A 23,491-nucleotide genomic window follows, 5' to 3' on the forward strand; every position below is an offset into this window, starting at 1 on the left:
TATTGTGAAATAACAAAAATTACAAATGCAAACATGTAAGCTTGGAAAGTACAACTATATCAGAGCTTCAATTTTTTAAGCTTGTGTCCACGCACTGTATTCTCAGACTCCCAGTTGATGCAAAGTTAAGGACTAATGACTTAAACAAACTTAGATAAACTGCAATGGACAATAGACAGTTCATGCAAATAACTTTCCATTGTCTCCATCTAGTTGTCCAGACAGGGAGATTGCTGCAAAGACAGGGACTTTAAGAAATAGACTTGGATGTCTTTTCCCAATAGGCATAATACAATGGACTTGCCTGCATTATGTTATGACTACGATAGAGATGGTAATTGACTTTGTATCAATACATGTAAAGTTTGTTAACATACAGTCTTTGTATACACCAGATCTCTTTGTGTTTGTAAAATGCATTATGCATCTTAAGATGCATTGTAAATTACATAAATTTGATTGACTTAAAATGTAAATTTATAGTTACGACCACAAATGCTCTTTATGTGAATAACTTTATAGGCCTCTGACCAAAACAATTTTTCCATTTGTAAAACAAAAAAAGAAGGTACAGAGACCCTCTTGACCTTAGGCCAAAGATTTACAAAAACTAGAAGCTTTTTACAAAACTACCGCAGAAAAATGAAGTTGCCAGTGATGTTAAACGCAGCAATGCTAGGCATTAGAGGACCTTGTGTATTTTCTGTTGCCATTGTGATTAATTTAAGGGAAACTTAATAGTTCGATAGAGATAAACTCATACAACGATACATGGGGCTAACAGCCGGGTATTTTTGTAAGTTCATGCATATATTTTCCATACCAGTGGGGTATGTAGTACTATGAGCACAACTGTATATCCTCATGTCATAAGTAAAATAATTTACCAAAATAATATTATTTTTTCTACCCCAAATGAGCTGAGTGCTGCTTGGCTACAGAGACTTTGGTTTGAGATGAGAGCTCAACATGCATCACTGCTTTATAAATCACCATTCCCATTAGACACTTGTTCATCCTTATTATGTTGTATATAACGCTTCACTTCCAGCATTTATGCAGACGGGAAGAGCTTTCTTTTTTCCTATAAGACAGGAAAATGAGGCCAGTCAGATTTGATTTTTTTCTTTCGTTTTTTTTTTTTTTTTCAGTCTCTATGGAACTAAGGAGCTTACAGTAAATAGCACACAAGAACAGCCAGAGAGAGTCCACATGACACAAGTTGCTCATTTGAAAATCAAGACTTCTATCAATTTCATAGATAATCTAATTTACAACAATTGTTCAGTATGGTCATCATTATCAACTTGAAATTATTAATTTGTTAGGAAATATTTTTTTAAATGAAGCATTTCTGCCTCTGTAAAAAGCCGAATTAATGGATGCACATGTTGGAAACATGTATTGAGCGACTCAATCTGCAGCCGTGCTTAGTGCCACATGAAGCTCTGCATATCCTCGCACCCTATCTGCCTTTGTCCAGCAGCAGCAACACCTGTTGTCTTCAGCTTCTGTCCTGATCATCAATTTTGCATATTCTGTGTTGTGATTAAACCTGCAATATTTGATGAGGTTGTCATGTTACAAAAAACTACTAAACTAATAAAATAACTCTTTGTAGACTTCTGCCACTGTTTGTTTAAACAGCGCATCACATTGTGCAAGGCATTAGGTAGTGACTCATTACACAGAAGAAAAGTAGTTGCCATCAAATTTTTGCATTTAGGCAATTTTCCTGGAAACATACATAATTTAAATTGATTGTAGTTTGAAAGTTGAATGTAGAAATTGATTTTAGGGCCCAAAATTTGAGCTAGCTATATTTTAGTATCAATCCACATGTCACTGTGTGTGCATGCACACCTGCCATCTCAACTTATCATTACCTTATCATTATAATATAATATGGTCATGACTGAAAATAGAATATAGATTAGTTTATTTTTTACAGCACCAATTAGCGACACATGTCATCTATAAGCTTTTTACATAGTCAAGTCACTATGTCAGAATGCTACATCTCCACTAGGTTTAACTCTTTAACAACTAGCATACTGTACTCTCTTTGAAGAAAGACTTTCTCTATATTTCTCTGTGGGTGAAGACATCTGATGCCCTGCAAACTAGCACTGCAAGCCTTCAATCTCCTAAAAAGTCCAAACTGGTCAAGGTTTGCCTGCAGTTGAGCAGCATATTCTCTGTTTTCATTTCAGGAACAACACAAGCCTGCAGGACATTTTCTTGATAGCCAGACATCTCCAGCTGCGAGTGAACTTGGGAGACAAAGAATGATCAGACTACCCAGGGGTTTAATGACTGGTGCACAGGAAAGGACATCTGTTAAAGCCCACTGGAACAGGAAAGATGTATGTCCTTTCCCCTTTGTAAGCAGAGAGAATTTGGTTGGAGCTGGCATATAAGTGAATTTCTCCTCTCTCCGCCATATTGGTTCGGACTTGTCTGGTGATCCATCTATACTGATGGAAATGCTGAGAACTGAGGCATTTTGTTCTCTCAGTGCCATCCTGGAGAGTCTCACTGCTTGTTTTTGACACACTGTCAGGACAGATCATTTTTCTTACTGGGTGTGACTGGACAAATTTAGATGGACTTGTTTGGGTTGGGAAAGCAGAGATACTTTACAAACCTAACACTGTAGTTGGGCAGTTGGACTCTGGCGGTTTGCACAGTCCAACATGCAGCCACTTCTGCTCACTTGCAGTGTTTCCCCTGTAAATGATCCTAGTGGAGCGGTCCCACCCTCGTAGCAATGTATTCCTCTGGTGTTTGCAGTCTTTCCAAATAGTACAAGAGCACAGAGTGAGCTCTTATTTATGTCTGCTTCTCTATGTTTAGCTATCTGGCTGTCCTGCTTGGCTTGCTCTATGTGTCTCCATCCCCCAACTGATCTCAATGGACCATCAGAGACATGTGTTATAGTGGTGTAGACTTCAGCAGCTGAGATTCTCCCGAAGCATGAATATTCTGAGGCAAAACCAACCTTGTTCTTGAGGTTGCGACAGCAACAAAAATGTCTAAATTCCCTAACTCTGCAGAACTACTCCTAAAAATAGCTTTATCAAAAGAGTAAAAGAGGGACCAATTTTTTTTCCCGTATCTAAGTAAAATCTTAAATCTGAGTACATATTACTCAGAAATATGTTTATGTGTAGTAGTGGTTAAGATAAGATACTTAAAAATGTTATAAACTAGGAAGAGACCTCAATGAGAGTTTCAATATCACACTCTTCGAACTGATGACCTCCAACAGTATTGAAAAAGGACTCGCCTTGCTATACATGCATCAATTATCTTGAAACTTATTCCCTTACTCTATTTATAATAGACATCTTACAAAAGGAACAGATCTAAGCAGGCTCTAGAGATTTCTTTTCTGTCCTTCTGTTTCTTCTTTTGTTATTCAGTTAGATTTTGTCACATGCATGTTCTCCCATATATTAAGTTTAACTTATTTCAGTCCGGTGCATACCTCTTCAACAGAAGTGTAATAGGTTGAAAATTGTATATCTGACAAAAAATGTTAACTATTAAGCTACTGGGGACAAGAAAAACAGAAAAACAATCGAGAACCTTGTTTGATCAGGATGGAAAATGGTTGGTTTTGATAATCTGAGGTAAAGGCACTTTCCTGCTCTGCTTACCTTTATGGTGTGTCACACGAAACTAAAAAGCTGAGAAAACAAATCACTATTTCTCAGGTCGGGTGGCGGTTTGAAAGACCCAAATACAGAGATGAAGGCTGAGGTGGTATCTTTCAAGTTTAAAGGTCAAATAGAAAGGAGTGCGTCTAGAGCAGTTTTATTGTGTGTAATGGTGGATTATCCGTTAAAAATGTACATAATTTTACAGTATGTTGGGGGGGCTCTAGTGATCAGTGAGTCCGGTGAGAGCAGTCATGTGACAAAACACAGCTGTGACATCGGTGTAGTCAAACGCGTCCTCTGGCGGGTCTATAGAAACACTACTTCACACATTTTTAAGCACTCTGAAAGGATTGTTAAAACGTCATTACAATGGTTTATTGTACCGGTGCCAGTTGTAGGAATGGCTTTGGATCAGGAAAAGGAATGTTTAATTATCCAAAGGCCCGCTTTATTTTACCCAGTAAAGTAAGACTAGAAAAAAATCAACTGGACAATCTGTGTAGTCCAAGCCAAAACAGCAAACTATGTTAGGATTACGTCACGGCAGATTCTTTTATTTTTAATCCTGCTCCCATTGCATCAGTTAGATTCAACATACCAAAGTTGCAATGGCCTTTTTTCTCTGTTGTACAGCTTTTATAAAGTGCCTGATGGCATAAAGCTGATTTAAAGCATCTTTTTTTTTTTTTTCTCAAAATGACTATTTTTACAGCCCTGGGTTTAACTGATATACATATTTACACTCTGAAGCAATATTTTAAGTGTTTTCCTTTCACAGAATATCCAAACCTTTGTTTACCATGAATATTATATATTATATTAATATATTTCTGTCTTTGCACCATTTTAAAACAATTTACTCTGAATTGAGATGTCGGTATTCTTTTGGAACATTAGATTTCTTTTTGGACTCTATGAAAAAGTAAATTACCAAATGGCAGAGCTGATATATTTTGTGACGCTGCAATTACTTCTGAAATCAGCCTAGTTGTCTTACAGCAGCCTTATCCAAACTGGACCTGAATAATGGCATCTTTATACAGATGTAACAAGCTGCGACCTTGCTCTTTGTCACCACATGACGTCTGTTACAGTTTGTGCCGCCTTTGGAGTCACTGGCTCATCACTAATGCTGTTACTCACAGCGACAGCCTTGTAGGATTGTGTCTCCTATTGTTAGACAAAATAATAACCCAAAACAAACTTCACTGCTTCTGAAACCAGCAGCCACAATTTGTAATACTTAGTCACCAGTGTCATTCTTCTGTCACCAGAGCATCATTCATTCCGAGGGATGATCTCCCCACATCAAAGCAGTCTTGTTGCCTCTGGCTGATGAATAAAAGCTACAAGACAAAGTCAAAGACCGCAGAGAATCAGTGGCTAAGCTTTTCTGACATAAGCTGCGGTTTATCTGTTATAACAATGTCAAACTAAAAAGGGCCTCCAGCATCACCACAGGCCTACCTGTATTATATTAGAAATAAGGGCGAAAAATATTTATATGGGTATAACAATGCTCCTAAAAATGGGTTTTAGGAGTTAAATAATCAAAGCATCTTGATTTTTATTTGCAAATGTGAGATCCATATACAAGTCAGCATCTTCAGGGTATTTAAAATCAGTAATATGCATGGCACTATCCCTCCTTTTAATCTCACTTTTATTTTAAGCCAAGGATGCTTTTTTAAATCCTTGTTTTGATTGCCCGATCTCACATTAAATTTAATAGTTATATTGCAAAGTTCTGATGTTCAATATCACCCATTTATTTAATAATCTATTCCTGTCTGTAAGTAGCTGAGCAATGGCAGGACACTGTGCTTGAAATTACGTACTGAGCCTTTCCAGACACCAGGCGCAAGAAAAGTGGTTCTCAAGAAAGAGTGCATTTAGCTGATTCATTTATTCATTTACATTCATTTCTTAAATTACGGTAGTATTGAAAGCATCAATACCCAGATTTTAGAACTGATTTTGGTGCTAAAATATTCAAATATCAGAGGCATTACTATTTTTGTATAAATTGGCATATAACTATTGCAAAGAAGCATGTGCAGAACTTCCAGTCTCTTAATGCACAAAACTCTTAAAAATTTGACAGTATTAGTTTCTCAATGCAATTAGGTATTTTTAAGATTCTTTTTTGGTTTGAAAGTAGGGAGAAGTATCAAACATTTGTGGTTTTACTTTGACAAAAAAAAAAAATCTGTTATGAAGTTGCAACCTTTTTACATGTAACCTGCTACACAGGGAACACTGGGGTTGGGAACCAGTGAGGAGAAGAGACTATAAACAACTGATGGATAAATGTACAGAACAGAATGACTTCAAAGACAATTGAGGCCATTTTCACATTTGTGGGAATTTGCACTTCATCATTACTTCTGGAAAACAGCCCATTTGTTTACAATCTAGTCATAAATCTTGCCTGGATTTTCACATTTTGCTGAAGAGATGCACAAGACTCTATGTCATTCATGGCTTGACATTAAAGACACAGGGATGGAGGGGGCTGATCATCTGTGAAAAGAGTAACAGGAAGAGCAATGCATGACAAATAACATGATGTGTCATACAAATCATTGTCATTTAAGTCGTCATTGCTATGATTCATCATCATAAATATCACAGTGATTGATACATATCTCTGCTTATTTTTAGGTGGTTATACTAAAACCACAAATATTAAAGTGCCTATATGAGGTATACCACTGTATCTTGTACCACAGATTATACCACTGCCAGTCTATAAAGTGAACTTCTGTTAATTTCAGCCCTTTGTGGCTCAGGTGTACTCAAAGCAGAGGTATCCAGCTCCAACCCCGAAAAGCCAATGTTCTGTAAGTTTTAGATGGGAGCTGGCTCCTGTGGCACTGTTTAAATGGCTGAATTAATTCTTCAGTATGTCAACAAGCTCTGCAGAGGATTGGAATGAGCCATTTAAAAATAATGGGCTCCAATGGGGCATTTAAATCAAGCTTAAAACCTGCAAAAATAATAGCCTGTTTCGTGGGCTTTTGTTTCCTAGAAATTTGGCCAGAGATTCACAGAAAGCAGGTTGCACAGTGGGCAAAAGGCTTTACTTTGTCATAAATTCTGCTTGTTGTTGGTTCACTTCTGCATGGCAGACCTGAATTTCAGGGTGGTTTATTTACTTTGGAAAGCCAAACAAAGCTGTTGGCGCCCCCTGATCCAGGAGCTCCTCTGGTGATGCTTCCACTTTGCTCACAGAGGAGCAGCAGGAAATCAGAGCAAGAACCCCCGTCAGAGAAAACACCAGAACCAGGATGAGGTGACCAGCCCTGATGTCCTCTGGACCCAAAGAGCAAGAGCAATAAAACGGAGGAGAACAGCGGTAAATTGACATTGTGACTGAACAGGGTTAGATTTGGAGGTAACAGCGGGAGATAAAAGTTAACCCTGTATAATAATCCTGTATCCTTTGGAACCTTCTTGTTGTCCTTTGACTATTTGAGCTGATGTAGCGAGTACATTTCTCCACTGTGAGATCAATAAAGTCAATCAATCAATCAATCAATCAATCAATCAATCAATCAATCAATCAATCAATCAATCAATCAATCAATCAATCAATCAATCAATCNGAGATCAATCAATCAATCAATCAATCAATCAATCAATCAATCAATCAATCAATCAATCAATCAATCAATCAATCAATCAATCAGTCAATCAATTCAATCAATCAATCAATCAATCAATCAATCAATCAATCAATCAATCAATCAATCAATCAATCAATCAATCAATCAAGATGGACATTGGTAGATTGGAAAAGACAGCTAGACGGAGAACACCTGCGCTGGAGCTAAGAAAAGAAGACATCCATCTAGGCTAAATGGCAATAACATCCCATGCCATTAAGAGCATTCCCTACTATCTAATTTTTAACATTATTTTATCTATCTTCCATTTTGATAGAAAAAAACCCTATCCTCCTTCACCCTCTATCAAAGCCTCATCTGGTCCATGAATGTTTTTTTTTTACCTGATGTGAATATCTACAAAATTCAGAATTTTTATCTTTATTTTCACCTCCTAGTCTTTGCAGGTGCAGCGGAGCTCTTCACAGTAATCGCTAAAAATGTGTAATTCCCCTCGCTAAAATTGTGTCGTTCACCTTGTTGTCTCAAGGTGCTCCTGAGCCACCCTCTACATAGGGACAACATGTATAGTCTTTGCTTGGGGTAGGAAATTGACGTCTGATGTAAAAGCATCTTAAGGACTGACTTTGGAGTCTGGGGTCTTAAAGGAAGGTGTCTGTGTTCCCATTGTTTTTTAAAGAGGGGTGTTCTTAGCTTAGTCATTTTATGTTGTTTTCTCTTCCCTGCGATTTTAAATCATCCCCTTTTCCTTTTTTTATGATTTTGCTTTGAATTACTACTAATTATAATCTATAAAGATCAGTAAGCTGTTAGCTTTCTCTTTCCTGGACATTATTTGTGATTTCTTGGCCCACTAGCAAACTCCATTACTCATACTTTCTTATACAGATGTGTCCCTGTTCCAACATAGGCAATTCAAAGGGTTTAATTAAGCTCTCAGTTGTTGGAAAAAAGGAAACTATGTATCCTTTTGCTTCCTCTACAATGACACACCACATTGTTGGATGGCAACAAACAAAAAACACTTTAAAATTTGTGATTGTAACATAAAAAGCATAATAATTACAAGCAAAAAAAAAAAAAAATCTCAGCATTAGTTTTCACATAAATTAGGACCTTAAACAGGGTTCTTTCTTTTCTCCCATTTTCGCACTAACACAATTTTCTTGATTTTCTCAGCTGACTTTATTCTATAATTGCCTTTTCTTGCATAGCCTTTTGTGGATTCATTTATATTGCAGGACCAGCTTACTCTGTTCTTGTCATGCTCTTCTTAGTTGGACTGCTAACATGTTCTGGTCTGTTACCCAACCTTCCCATAGGAGCAGCCTTCAGCTACAAGGAATCTTTTACATTTATTTTTTGACCTGTAGGGGATTTTTAAGCTCATAACCTCTCCTGTTTCCATCATCATCATCATCATCATCATCATCATCATCATCATCATCATCATCATCATCATCATCATCATCATCATCATCATCATCATCATCTGCACACTGTAGATAAATATACTAGTGCCATAATTAGATGTGGATCTTCATTTTATGCCTTCTAGGTATTCCTGTCTAAATGACTTAATGTTTGTTTACGGCCCCTACCCACTCTGGAATAAATTTCACATAATAAGAATGAACATATTACATTTTTCTTTCCTGTAAAATACCCTCTGAGAACTTCTGTTTTGATCCAGTGAAAGAAAAGCAAACATTATTAAATGGAGTTAAATCCACAGAACAGATACTGAGGAAAGTGGTGGAACACAGAGTGCCTTGATTTAACGGAATAGTTGAAGACTGATCAGATCTCCAATGCCAATTCCATTGCCGGCTGAAACTATTCAAAGAGAGCATAAGTGTTAGAGGTACTACAGCACTAAGAACAGATAAAAGAGCCTCAGCTGATTGAACAGGTTATGCTTTTTGTACATGGCTGTTTAGCTGCATGTTATTTTTTATGAGAAATGTTATGGTGTCCATAGATATATTTTTCTAAAAAAGAATAAAAAAATATGTTTTTTTTAAACCTACATTTGTTTACATTTTGTTCGATTACAACAGACAAGCATCAATCCTATTCGGAAAGTACCTAAACTTCAGTTAGACTGTATAGGTTTTTGTAGTTTCTGCCGGATATTCTCCAAAGAATCAGGTTTAGATTTAGACCACTGTACGTAGTAAGTGTGTTTGTGAAGTCAGAATTCTGTCAAAAGTACTCACTCTTAATTATATGTAAAAACCTACTCCTGAGAACCTACCTACAGTAAGAGAGTTAACTGCATATGATTGGCTACTTTTCAGTACATCATAATTCTTAGCCATAAGATGATAATAATTAGCCTTAAGATGTTTTTCTAACGTTGATTTCCTGAAAAGCAGTCAATCACAGGAAGTTTACTGTCTTAGGTTGGTTCCACCTTAAAGTGAAAAAGGGTTGACATGAGTGACAAAAACTGTGGCACACTAAGTAGAAGAGAATCTACTGGGACACATGTGCATGGAGGGTAGTTTAAACGTGTGTTTGAATTAAAAACTGCTTGTGTGAGCATTTAACACACATTGGCTCTTTTGGCTTCATATTATTTTTAAACAGCTCATTTTAGATTTGATCTAACCACAACACCACATGAATAGAAAATTGAGCTTCTTATGCCTGTCTTTCAACCATATTTGAAAAAGCAAGAACATATTCTTGCTTCTCTCAATTTGATTTAGGCTTATAGATTATAGATGTGGAGCAAAAAATGCAAACGTAAGCTTTGCATGTCAGATTTTTTTTTCCAATTCCTACATAAGCGCCACTTAGGTTGGTCAACCACATAATATCTCAGTAAAAAACAATTCTGTGCTTAAAATAAGACAAACTGTAAATGTAAAAAGAATTAAAAGCCATTGCAGTTTAGCCTGACTCATGTTTTTATAGTGGAAGTCTGCTGTAAAAAAAACACCTTTTGATACAGATCTGCAGGGTATCTTTATTCTCATAGTTGTTCTGGTACCTTACTGAGGCAGTTATTGTTTGGGTCGTGCCATATGTCCTTCTTGCTACTCACTCAGACAGACGTTGTCATGGAAAAAAGCCAAGAAGTCATTGCATTGCTCCCTGTGATTGCCACTTGCTGCACAGGAGCACCAGGGTCCTACGTTGGAAGTAGAGTTGTCAAGGTAGTTGGGGGTTATTGTGCTTCCTGCAAAGGAGGAAGAAGAGAAGATAAAATGAGGCAAATCTGGATTTTTACTGTTTGACTGCGGTAAAATAGTGCTTCATGTCACTATGCCCTGCCTGAATCAGATCAGTAGGATGCACAAAATGCATTTTTAGATGTGTTTGTTTTTTTTTAAACTACCCCAATCCCTGCTGTTCTCCTTACAGAGTAGAGATCTACATTTGAAAATGAGATAGTATGTGCAGTTTCTGACTCAATTCACAAAAATGATAAAACTGGAGTTGAAAGTCAATTTGGGCAGAACTGATTTAATCTTGTTATACTTAGAAAGATTAAGACCTTACTCTGATTATGATAATCAAATAAAACAGACATTTCTATCATCACAGCAATAGTCTAATCAGGTTTAGGCAGAGATGTTTGCATGCATGTACATGAACACATTTAGATGGATAGAGAAATGGATTAAAAAGCTGGATAGATGAAAGATAAGTCAAAAGAAACAGAGAAATCAGGCACATTAACACTGGATATCAAGAAATAGAGAAAAAATATTAGTTAAAAGTTTGTTCAGTTTTCCTCTATGTACTTCAAACGATGATCTTACAACACAACAGAACCTTATTAAAAATATAATAGCTGGGGCACCAAGCTTTAATATGCAAAATCCTTGTATATATTTTTATTTTAGGTTTACATATTTCCAGCCAACATTGGCATATGGGGTCCATATGGCTGGGAAACTTGTCCATGGATTTGACTTAAAAAAAAAAAAACTCTGGTAGGTTAAAATTGAAGGTAATTTTCATTAGCATGAAGAAGTTTTTTTTTAGTAAAGAAAAAAATGTATATTGAGTTTCTATACACATTTTAACCAGCAGGGGACTGTATGTTCAAAATATTTTATTACCATTGCAGCTTATTAGATGTAAGAATAGTTGCTTGAAATTGAAATGAAGCATCCTTTTTCGTCCGCCTCATTTTTAACCGCAGTAATCTTTGTTATGCCAATTTCAAATGCTTCTTATAAATATTTATCTAAGGCTTATATTTAGTGACCAGCTTGTCGTCTTGTAATCTCTCTTACCAGATAAGAGTGTGAATGTTCACTATTTAGTTTTCTTTTTTTTCTGTTTGTAACATCAACTTTACACTTTCGCTTGTTGCACCAAAGCAGCATGTCAAAAATGCAAACAACAAAAAAAGTTACACCATGAATATAAATGGGAATTCAGTGGCACTGTTGTGAATATCGATTTAATTGGAGGTGCCTTCCAAATACAGTTCTGAGTAGGGATGCACAATCCAAATGTGTAGCTCTACAACTAAAATGGGACCCATCAGGTGTTGAGCACAGGTCTCATTATGATGTCAGATGTTTTACCAAATCCTTCTAATGGTTGTCATACATAGGGTATATATCCAATCTTCCTGACTGGGTTGGGTTTTAAACAAATGGACCGTTGTGACCAAAGAAGCACAAAGGCAGTTTGGCTTGTCTTCAAATATAATTAAAAAGTTTATTTTTTGCCTCTTATCTCAGAGTTTTTCTTTCTTCTTCACAATCAACTGATCATATTTGCTATCTTCATACTGATGTTTATAAATTGCCTGAAAAGATATCAGGTAAATTATTCATAGGTGAGTAAGTCTCCTGATGTGTCTAGTTTTAAACGCTAAGGACCTTTCACAATGGATGTGGCGAGCATGCCGCTGTAAACGTTTTGATTTGTTTCCATTAAATTTCTTTGAACCTTTATTTAATATGTCTATTATTCAATCCAAACACCCAACTTTCTGTCTTCTGCCCAGTGTGACTAAAGCCATGCTTCCTTTTCTACAATGACTTCTTTAAGGTTCATGTTTTGAACAACCTTCTGAACATTGTCTGATTGTTTACGTTTGTATCTGAAGTACAATAGCCATGTTGAAAGCCTTTGTGTGCTCTACTTGATCAAAATGTTGGGGAGGATTCTTTTATAACAGCAGTCAGAAGTTGTAATTGCACTACTTACAATGCCAGTGGCTGGGCATATTAATCAGCATACCATCGATCACTGAGGCATGCCTTTCATCACAATCCTTGATTTATTCTTTTGAGTTGTGTTCAGCAAGCTTGTCGGCTCAGAGCCTTTCTTGGCGTAAAAACGCCTTTTTGATCCAGATAGAACACAGTAAGGGCTGAGCGACAGAGAAACGTAGTCCTTACCAATCAAGCCGGTGTACGCAAGAAGACATGATCCATGGTTCTCCCTCTTGCAGCCACTGGCGCTGTGCTCAGACGCTTCACAGTCGTACTGGAACTGTGCCCAGCGAGACCTGTGGGAGCAATAAGATGCCATCCATCATTTACTGGTGCTTGGCTGCTGCACTCATTGTGTCACTTCATGGTGTCGAGCAGCAGCACTTTCTTTCTAACACCAGGATGCAGATCTAAAACCCACAATGCTCCTCTAAATACTCATACTGTTATATCAACTCCCTGTACTCCCACTCTACCACACTTCCACTCATTAATTCTGCCTTTCCCCGACTAGTTATCGTCTTGAAGTCTGGCAGACTGTAAAGAGTCAATGGAAGACAAAGACAGGCCTTGGCTCTACTCTCTAAATACCACTCGTGTTGTCTAACAGGTGGCACCTCTCCAAACAGCATATTAGACAGATAAGGATGTTGAATATAAATCCATCCTCTCATGGTCACTTTGCCTTCCCCTCCTTACCTTTTCAGTCAGCGCGACCCCCACCACTACCCTCATGACCGTCATCATCATACAGGGCTATCTCCACCATTATATCGCATCACTGGCCACCGATCCACTATCGCTTGCAGCATGATTCCCTCAGGGTGCCACAAGTCTGCGTCCTGGCCTCATTTGTCATGTCATTGTAATGATGTGCATAAAACTCAAAGGCTGTGCAGTGAGTGAAGGCAGCCTCTGCAGGCAGCCGCTTAATGCCGGCTGACTGTTGTGGGATTACTGGGGGGCAACGCAGGGCCTTGAGAAGCTCCATTCCAGAGAGCGATGCCTGATCGATAGGCATGACAGATGAAGTCCTTTGTCTTTTTGACATTTGAAAGGAGCTAGATTAAATGTTAGAGACCGTTTGGTGACAGAGAAAACAGAACAGACAGGATGGGTCTGAGAAGTCCTTGCTCCTGAGACACATCCCTTATGAATCCTAATGAATTAATGGCATGTTGTTTGGCTTTTTTTAATTAGACAAACTACAGTTCATCAAAGTTTTAATAACATCACATTTTTATTAAGGGGACAAATAAACACATATTTCAGTTTATATAAAAAAACTCATTAGGATAACATTGCATGTCTCTCAGGTCCATAAGCAGACCTTGTTTTTAATATTTTCTGAGCATGTACAGTAGAAAACAAAATGAACCCTGAGTGATAACAGCTGTTTACTATAACCATTATTTCACATGGCTGCTTGTCGCCTTGCCGCTTGCCTCAGAAAATGAATGTGGACATCAATTGAACTAAATGAATGAGGTTAATAAACATTAAAGTTAAGATAATTAAACAAAACTGACATCTCTCATTCAAATGACCATGTCACACTTCACAAACCTCTGCTTAAAGATACAGAACACAACTTAATCTCTAGAGCAGGGCTATTTAACGAAATTGCTCAGGAGGTCAAGGGTGAAAGTCAAACAATCAGGGGCTGGACATTCATCAGCTAAAGTCATTGGTTGTTTCCGAACGTCCGCCCTAACCCCTAAATCCCTCAATCGCTATACAGTGTGCGGACTATATAGTGGACTTTACAGTGAACTCAGTTAACTGACCATTTGGACAGATGATCACTACTTTTGCTCTTCATTAGTCACATAACTCTGCTTCCCCACACAATGCATGCGCTATTGTTGTTATTTGCTTCCTCTGTCGCTACTCGACTGCAAGCCCATGATGCTCTGGGGGGTGATCTCTCGCAAAGCATTCTGGGATATATCTGCTCGTCTAAAGACAATGGATGATCACTACTTTTCAAGGAGCATTGTGGGAAATTTTATGTCAACTACTTTTTTATCCACTAGACATTCGGACACCCATTTAAAATGATGCAACTACTATATAGTGTCCTATATGTGGGTTAGGGTGGATGTTTGGACACAGCCAATATGTTCAAAACAGGCTAGAAATAGAATCATCTGTTATTTTCAAATGTGAATATTTACATTTATTTTAACTTTTCTAACTTTGTTATTATTTATATTATATTTGTCTGTGAACAGGTGTTGTGTTTGGATGGGAAACTGACCTAGAGAGGGAAATTGGCTGCTGCAGAAGGCATCTTCATGTTCTTTTATAAATGATCCACTTAGGCAATGTCTTTATCTCAGACATGTAATTTTACTGCTCCTAATTTATGTTTTCTTAAGGTCAAGGCTCTGAAAAATGTGGACATATGTAAATACTCATACAAGCAGCTATATTTGATACAAATGCACATGTAATTCGCTACTTTCTAAGAAATCCAACCTCTTAGGACAATATTTTTTTTTCCCTAGGTGACTTAATATCTAACAGTCATCTCTGTCATTATCTGACAGTTTGATAAATGCATTGTTTACATAAAAAGAAAAAAATGTTAATCAGTAGTTGTTTGTGTTCCATTGTAATTAAAGAGTTAATTGAAGTCTCACTTTTCTCGATATAAACATTGATGCTTATGTTAGCTTAGAACATATGAAGATCCAAATTCAACATCAATCATTTTAGAGCATATTTCTACTGTCAGAATACATTCATCAGCGTGTTAAACTTATTTAATTATGAATTCAATTAACTAATGTTTGTCTTACAGAGAACAACCCATAGCTTTGCAGCACAACTATAGTGAAGACTTAGGATAACTTTAGCCACTCTAACTCTAAGCTTTATGAAAAAGGAACGTTTTGACCATAGCTTTAAATGGAGACGGGATGTCTGCCTCATGGACTAAAACTGGGAGTTGGTTCTACGGGAGAGAGCATCAAGAAGATCTCATAAAGCTTTCCTGAGCTATATTATTTTAAAAATTTTAATTTATCTTCCTGTTAGTATATTGAGATATTTCAGGCTAAATTGTATCATGACACATATATCATAATACGTATCATATTGCAATATCCTTGCCAAGTCCCACCCCTAATGCCAACACAGTTATTAACGGTTGGTGAGATAAATACTGTTTGTAATCTCCTGACAAAAGCCTATTTCAGGAATCTCAAATTATACCTTTAGGGTAGTATGTGCTGAATGGTTTACATGCAAACAGAGGATAGTTGACCTATAACAGAGTTCAGGCAGTTTTTAAAAAACAGTCTAAACAGGGATATATCAGAAAACAAGCATACATACCTGCACACATAGTCTTGCTTGCAGTCTCGCAGCTGAGCCAGGCAGTTGGGCTTGTCCTTTTCTTCATAAGAGCAAGATGGCACAATGGTTTGCCTGCGGCGCTCGGCACAGGCTGTGTCGGTGCAGGGACAGAACAACAGCTCATGGGTGTAGTCAGGGGGAACGCGGTCAAAGAACTTCCTGAGCGCCTTGTTGCACTTTGGTCGGTTACATGGCCCTGAGCGGGCTGACGGCTGGATGCAGGCTGAGACGTACTCTGTGCGCAGCTTCTGACATGTCTCATCTATGTTGCACGCTTTGGCGGCATCCAGGCAGCGGTTCACTGTCGTTACTTCAGACTCTGAGGGATAAAAAAAAACAAAAAACAAATGAAAGATAAAAAGCCTTTTTATCCCTCTGTGTGATGTGAGAAATTCAAATCCCAGGCAATGTTTACAAAGGATTTCAAGACTTAATTGGAGCTGATCCCGGCTCACCGCACTCACCTGTGGACTCGGGCACAGTGCTGCATTTACAAATGAAACCATAAAACTGCATCTTGAATTAAAATCTAAAGTGATGATTATTTGCAATAAGCTTCTTTCCAATGAATAGAGCATGAATGGTGTTTAAATGTTGCATGAGCTTGGGTGCTGGATGTGTTTCAGCCAAGGCCTAATAGCTGAATATTTCATTCTGTGAGGTTAATGCAGAGTGGCAGTGCAGAACTAGGGGCTCCTCCATCTCTCCAACCACACAACAAGGCCTGTAATTACCGCTTCTTCCCCTTTATCCACCTATTCATCCATCCAACACACATTCTCCACATCTGGGGCAATCGCTCAAACTCCCGATTCTCTCCTTCCCTACCCCTTTTCTTTCCATTCTCACATATTTTTCCCTACTTTGTTTAGTTCACTCTCTCTATGTTCTATGTCAGCTCTTTCCTCTCAGCCTGGTCCATCTCTTCCTCCCTCAGTGCCCAAGCTTCTGCTGACTTCCCTGTTAATGAGCCTCCTCTGTGGAGGAAGTGAAAAGCCCCCTTCATAACCTCCTATTTTTTTGGTCACATTATTTCCCAATCCATCATCATGCGTTCATGTTTTCTTTCTTTCTTTTTTTCTTCTCCAAGCGATCCCCCCTACAGGCAACACTGCCATGATGACACTCAGTTCCTCTGGCAGATACAGCCGCTCATTAGTTTGTTAAGTGCCTGTGGTTGTCTCTCCAGGTGGATTTAACTCTGGACGAGCTGTCACAAAAAATGGAGTGACCTTGGAGAGTGAGCCAACGGCCCATCACAAAGCCCAGGTTGCTGTATTTCTGACTTGAATACTTGAAAGCCCACAGGGGTAAATTGGTTGGACTTTGGCAAATTGTATTCTCTAGTGGCATAAGTGGCAAGGTCAGGGTGTGCATACATTGTAATTGTAAATTGTTGTTCATTATGTTCCCTTTTATTTAGGGTCTCTACATACCAATTTGTAACCGGACAATGAAGTTGACAAGCCTAAAACTTATACTTATTTAAAAAAAAAAGTTAACTAATCCCCAGCAATGTTTAAAAAGCTTTAACCATGCATATTAAATTCAATTCAGTTTATTTATGTTTATAGCGCCAATTCACAACACATCTCAGGCCACTTTATAGAGACAATACAGTCAGACTGGTTAAAAGCTGATTGACTTCAAGACATGTTCCTCCTAGATGAGCTAGAAGCAACAATTTTCACATGCATTTTGTCGTTGACTCATGCATGTAGAGACTGTGGAGAGTGTACACCCTCTCCACAGTTGGTTTGGTTGTGGCCGGTGTCTCGGAAGCATCTTGCTCACTAGTGAGTAACTTAGTGCTAGTAGGTTCCCAATGGGAAATTACATTGGAACCAAGTAGCACTAAATTGGTGACTTAGAATCGACACTGTCAAAGAATGCTATGGACAGCGGAAAAATGAAAGAGGAGGAGAGTTTTGTGTCAGAAATTGTGGATGAGTCTCCTCTGTCATACATTTTTTATTTACAGGAGGAAAACAGGGATGACGTTGTTGTGGAAAGGGACGCCAGGGCGGCAGAAGCTTGGTTTGGTGTAGAAGGCTTACAGCCGTACATGTTTGAGCCCTTGCCTCACAACGCTGCCAGTTCTGTTAGCTCTACGCCTGCCGAAGACACGGACATCCATCCCCGTGAACACTGGAGCGGAACTTAACAGTCAAGTAAATACTGATTCTTATTTCTTATTTCAACCGTTGTGTATATTAGCTTTGACATGTGAATCAAGATGCTATGACCAAAATAATTTGATTGATAGATGACCGTTGATATATGATAGGCCGAATTTAAGCGTACAAGCTGACGTAATACCAACTGGCCTGTATAAAATAACGAAAAAATTATGCAGTATTTAATACAGGATATTTTTTTTTAAAGATATTTTTTTACATTTTGGGATGATATTATCTGATAAAGAGTACCTTTATATGCATGTTTAAGCCAGAATAATTCAACAGCAGACTCACCTTTAAAATACAGAGAGTATAAAATCATGGGTGGAAGTCACTGCAGTCATTGAAACTTAAAAATAGACACTGTAAACCTTTCATGTTGTTGTTGTAAAAAAAAAAAAGACCTCTGAATGTCTACACCAAACTAAGAGGTTCCCTAGTGAGTCTGGATCATCTGGATCTAAAAAGCTGATTTCCGTATTGCTCAAACAAGCAACTTGTTGCATCAGATGCACAACCAACATAAACTCAGCTGGTGGTATGCATTTTTCCAACCAGTGAGCACGAAGTGGAAAATTTTTGTGTGTGGAAGCACAATTTGTATCCCTCCTTCTGGCCAATGATGCATTAAAAAGCTTCTCTCTGGGTGCAGAGCATGCAATGTGTCTGAATAGAAGCAGTCTCTCGACATCACTGACTTTAGTGCTGTTAGCTGATTAATTGGTCTAGGGTGAAGCACTTTGTTATTTGAATACTCTTCCAAATATGATGAGCTGCAGCTCTGGTTTGCATCTATGAAAAGGGTCATTACTCTGTTTGAGGGAGACATGCTATAAGGGTGGAAAAACATCCATTAATCACGCCTCCGTTATTTTGGCAGCCGACTCGTCGAGATGCACAGCATGGATGTTAACTTTGACCTCCTGTGTAGTTACTGGAAATAAAATAAAATTATGAGGAAGCAGCACAGTGCCAGCCCGACCACGATAGTTTAAAGCAGACTGGAACAATGGATATCATTTGAGTAAGCAGCATATGTAATTCTGCACACTTTTAGTAATTCTGAAGTTTCTCCAGCTATTTTCATTAATTCTTTTTTTTCTTCTTTTAAATTAGATAACCCGTTATCTGAGATACATTAATATATTCTGGCAAAATAAAACAATAAACCAGAATAAATCAACATCTGTCTTACAGAAGTTAACATGTAAGGTTACTGTAAAATTTGTACATTTTTGATTTGCAGATATCAACATATATCTTATGTATAATGGCTCATTAAAACTTTGAAGCAGCAATGCAGGGTTGCATTGTCTAAATAGTGAATTAGAATTTTAGTATTTTTAAAAGAGGACTAGGAAAGTTTTTTTGCGGGCAGAGCTCATATGCTGCTTTCTTACATCATGTAATTTTGCCAAAAATAATAATTCAACAAATAAACAATTGGCCAAACACAAAATCCCTTATTTTGTTATTTATGAGAAGATATCTCTTACCTGAAGCAGTGATTAATTAAGTTATTCTAAAGGAAGGTGTGACATAATGAAATGGGGGTGGAGAGAGCACTCTTTGTAAAACAGTGTTTTAGAAATATTTTTAAAATAGAGACAAAAAGATTACAGATTTCATTAAGTTGAAGTTTAGGACAGTGGGTGAAGTTGTTGGGAGCTGGAGAAGTTCCACCTTTCTCCAGCAGAGTCCGCCGTGGATCCTCTGAGGGAGCCTCCTGCACAGCTGCAGCTCATCAAGATCATCAGAGGGTCCACTACTTAAGCTGTCTTCAGACCTTGCCTCAACGCCGCAGTGTTGATCCAGTTGGTCAGCGCCTAAGCCTAGATCCTCAGTGAAACTTTGTGACTTTGAATCCAGCCTGGATTCTAACCATTGTCTCTGTCTTCCAGGAAACCAGTGTCTCCTCTGTGAAGCTCAGGAAGAGCTAACCTGCCGAGCCGACCCTCTGAGCCAAACCTGAAGAATCCTAGAGAACCTCCAAGCAGCTCTGAACTAAGAGCTGGAAAACCCAAAGCCAAGGTCTGTGCATTACTAGAAGTGAGACGCTGAAGCAGCAAGCGGACTCTGCTGATGAACTCCTCTCCAGATCCAACAGAGACTCTCCCAAAGCTAACCTCAAGAACCCTCAAGGTACAATCAGGAAATCTTCAGGAAATCAAGCTTCTGTTGGCAACGCTAACTGAACTGTCTCTCACGCAGACTCCGGTGAACCAGTGTCCAGGCCCCGAACCTGAACCAGTACATTCAGTGTGCTTGTGCAAAATAAACTTGTTAAACTTTCATCCTTGTGTCCATCAGTGGTGTTCTGCATTCTTGGGTCGCTATCAGTGAACCCATCATGACAGAAGTATTACTTCAACAACTCCATGTTTTTTCCTCAGAGCAGGTATAGGCCTCAGTGATAGTGCATCTCAGGTTTTAGCTTTGCCACTTCAGGATTGAAGTTGCCCATTTTGGTTATACTTTAAGTATACGGACCTTATTCCAGGTAGTGTTGCTATAGAGTTGACTCTGGGTTCAACTTCCAGTAGGACACTGAAAGTTGCAGTAAAACTGTGTGTTTCAGAAGCTAATTGTTTGTATTTTGAAAGACACTATTGAACTTTTGCCAAATTTCTTAATTATTTACTGCTTTGAAGAGTGAACACTAAAAACTACCTCTACTCTGTACGTGTGTGAGGCTTCAGTATTTGTTGTTATTCAAGGATAAAGTTATACTCACATAAAGCTCAGGTTTCTACAAGTGCGTGTGTGAACATTCAACAACAAAAGTGAAAGAAGATGGATCCTGCCATAGTTATTTCTAATGGCTCTATTGTAAAATGGTTGAAAATCCGATATGTGCCTTTCAGTTTGTCAACATAAACTCCAATGATGAAAGTATTCTAGCCCTGTTGAGGCAAGGCTATGAAGAGCCATCAAAAAAGAAGCATAAAAAAGTTTAATAACTGTGCTGTAAGAACACTAACTATAATTTTAGTTTGTAGATAAAAAATGTAGTCCTGTTTCAGGAGAGGTAATAATTCATCAGTGACACTATTTTCTTACAGCCTAGTCAATATATTCAAAATAAAACCAAAACCCTCTTCGGACAGTCACACATTATGCACATTTCATGTCTCTAAGTAAATTAAATAAAGGTAAAAAGATCAATAAATTCAGATATTTATTTTTCCCTCCTGGTAGTCTAGTGGAAAGGCTGCATGATGACTCTGGTCCCACTGGTTATAATCATCCTATTTCTCCTGAAAACGGCACTATATGCCACTCTTGGTGATTAGTGGTATTAAGGCTCTGATAGGGCTCGATTTCTGCTTTGATTTAAGACTAAGTCAAATTTCATAACTAACTTTTATTGCAGTGTGCAATTATAGTACATTACTTCATTTCCTATATTTTAACAGTTAAGCTCATCTGCTAACTTGCTCTCCTAGACAAAGCCACCTATGAAACTAATGTACTGCTACCTTTTCTAACATAGAAAGTATTAATAGATCATAGCTTGTGTGTTCCACTTGTACGTCTTCTTCTGTCTCCCTGATCCCCCAGTCGGCCTCGGCAGATGGCCGCTAACACTGAGCCTGGTTCTGCTGGAGGATTCTTCCTGCTAAAAGAGAGTTTTTCCTCTTCACTGTTGCTGCATATGTGTTTGGTGTTAGGGATTACAGTAAGTGAATGTTTACTGTTGCCACATGCTTATTCATTCATTCTGCAAGACAAAGACTAAAACTAATCAGATGCTTTTCCTTAGATACAAAACTTTGAACCAATCTGACTGTATGATCCGAGTGAATTATCTCTGTAAAGCTTTAGTGGCATAATGTGTTGTTGCTACATAAATACATTGAATTGAATTAGGTTTTCATTAACAAAAAAAATCACACACATCAGCACTTTTAGAAATAAGGTGAAAGATTATTAATTTAATTGATCCTAAAATGATAAAACAAGGTATCTCTGTGATATTGTACTCCATTTAGCCATTCTATTATCTGATTTAAGTCTTGCTCTTTTGTTTTTGCAGCCTGAATAAATGCAAGACATGTCTTGATGTTTCACAGAAACACAGCTTCCTGACCTCTTACATCATTTGTTTTTCCTCACCAGGCCTGAAAATACCTTACTTTTAGTTTTTGAGCACTTTAACAATAGTGAGTTCAAGTAAGGTTTGGATTTATAGCACTGTACACACACAGATTGAATTAAAGTGATTGATTGGAATAACAAAGTAACAAAGATAAAGGTGTGGAAAAAAAAACTCTACAATATGTGCTTCTATTATATTTTTGTTTAATCTGTTTTCTAACAATTTAAAACAGTGTTTTTGGGATACATGAATATGTTTAAAAAGTCAGTATTTTTATTTGCTTACAGTTTTATTTTTTTAATAAATAAAATGTTTTATAAAGAAAAGCAAGAGTTGAAATGAACTAACTGCTGTAATCTCATGGCTAAACTACAACATTCTAGGTAGAAAGCAGGACATTAGAGTTAGAATTAGATTTAAGACCAGAGCAGTATTGCAAAGGGTAAAAGAATTTTATACAAACAAAGATGCTACAAGCTGTCCTTACCAACATACCTTCAGGCCAATAGCAGTTTATGATTTCTGATCCTAATAATGAAAACGTATAAAAAAAATAAAAAAATTGATTAAAGTAATAACTCCCTCTGTGTTCTAGTGGTGCAGGACTTTGACTTTACTGGGGTGGCCGGGGTTGGATTGCTCAATATAAAAAAATTTGACCAATCTGTTGGAAAGTTATAATAACTTGCTGTGGTGACCCCTGAATAAAGAAGCAGCTGAACGGACTTATGACTTTCAAGAAATAAAGAAACCCAGAAAGGGAAAATGCAGACATGAATACATGTTAGCATCTTTTAGGAAATCTGCTCCTCAGATATTAAATCTCTCATTCTTTGAATTAGGCAGCATAGCTGATTTAAAAGCATCAATATCAGTACAGCTCTCACAGCTTGGTGGGGATATCTAAAACTAAATAGAGCTTCAGTTCTCCAAACCAGAAAAAAACACATTTCGAAAATCCAGACATTTTTCAAAAAAAAGTTATTTTATGTTTTTAGTTTGAAATTATTATAACATTAAGGACATATTCTATACATTGTTATTTTTTTGTTTTGGTATAGTTTATTTTTAGCTTGGATTTTTAGGTTGCATTCATTAATTACTGTAATGATCAACATATGAATTATTAAACTATATCGAATGCAACCTGATTATATACATGATAAAAACTAGTGTTGCACCGATACCGATACCAGTATCAGACGGGGCCCCGATTCTGCCCTAAAATGGTGGTATCGGTATTGGCGAGTACCAACAAATAGGGCATCGATACCATTTTGAGAGCCAAAAGTTTATTCAACTATTGTCACCCACTCCTGGTAGGCAATGAAAAGTTCTACTGGATTCACTTTGTATTAGATTTTTT

The 23,491-nt window shown here is 37.6% G+C and overlaps 1 protein-coding gene across 1 annotated transcript in view; it reads right to left on the reverse strand.

Annotated features, from left to right (window-relative positions):
• The window catches only part of LOC107096606 (GDNF family receptor alpha-4-like), a 225,131-nt gene that overhangs the window by 21,588 nt on the left and 180,052 nt on the right, over positions 1-23,491 (reverse strand). Inside the window, exons 4-6 of the mRNA XM_015393338.1 lie at positions 15,826-16,165; positions 12,670-12,779; positions 10,347-10,481 (exon numbers count right to left, since the gene is read on the reverse strand). Of these exons, the coding sequence (XP_015248824.1) occupies positions 10,347-10,481; positions 12,670-12,779; positions 15,826-16,165 (585 nt within the window). The remainder of the gene's footprint in view (positions 1-10,346; positions 10,482-12,669; positions 12,780-15,825; positions 16,166-23,491) is intronic.

The sequence above is a fragment of the Cyprinodon variegatus genome, unplaced genomic scaffold (genome assembly GCF_000732505.1).
Source record: "Cyprinodon variegatus isolate N-32 unplaced genomic scaffold, C_variegatus-1.0 Scaffold637, whole genome shotgun sequence".
Classification (NCBI taxonomy): Eukaryota; Metazoa; Chordata; class Actinopteri; order Cyprinodontiformes; family Cyprinodontidae; genus Cyprinodon; species Cyprinodon variegatus.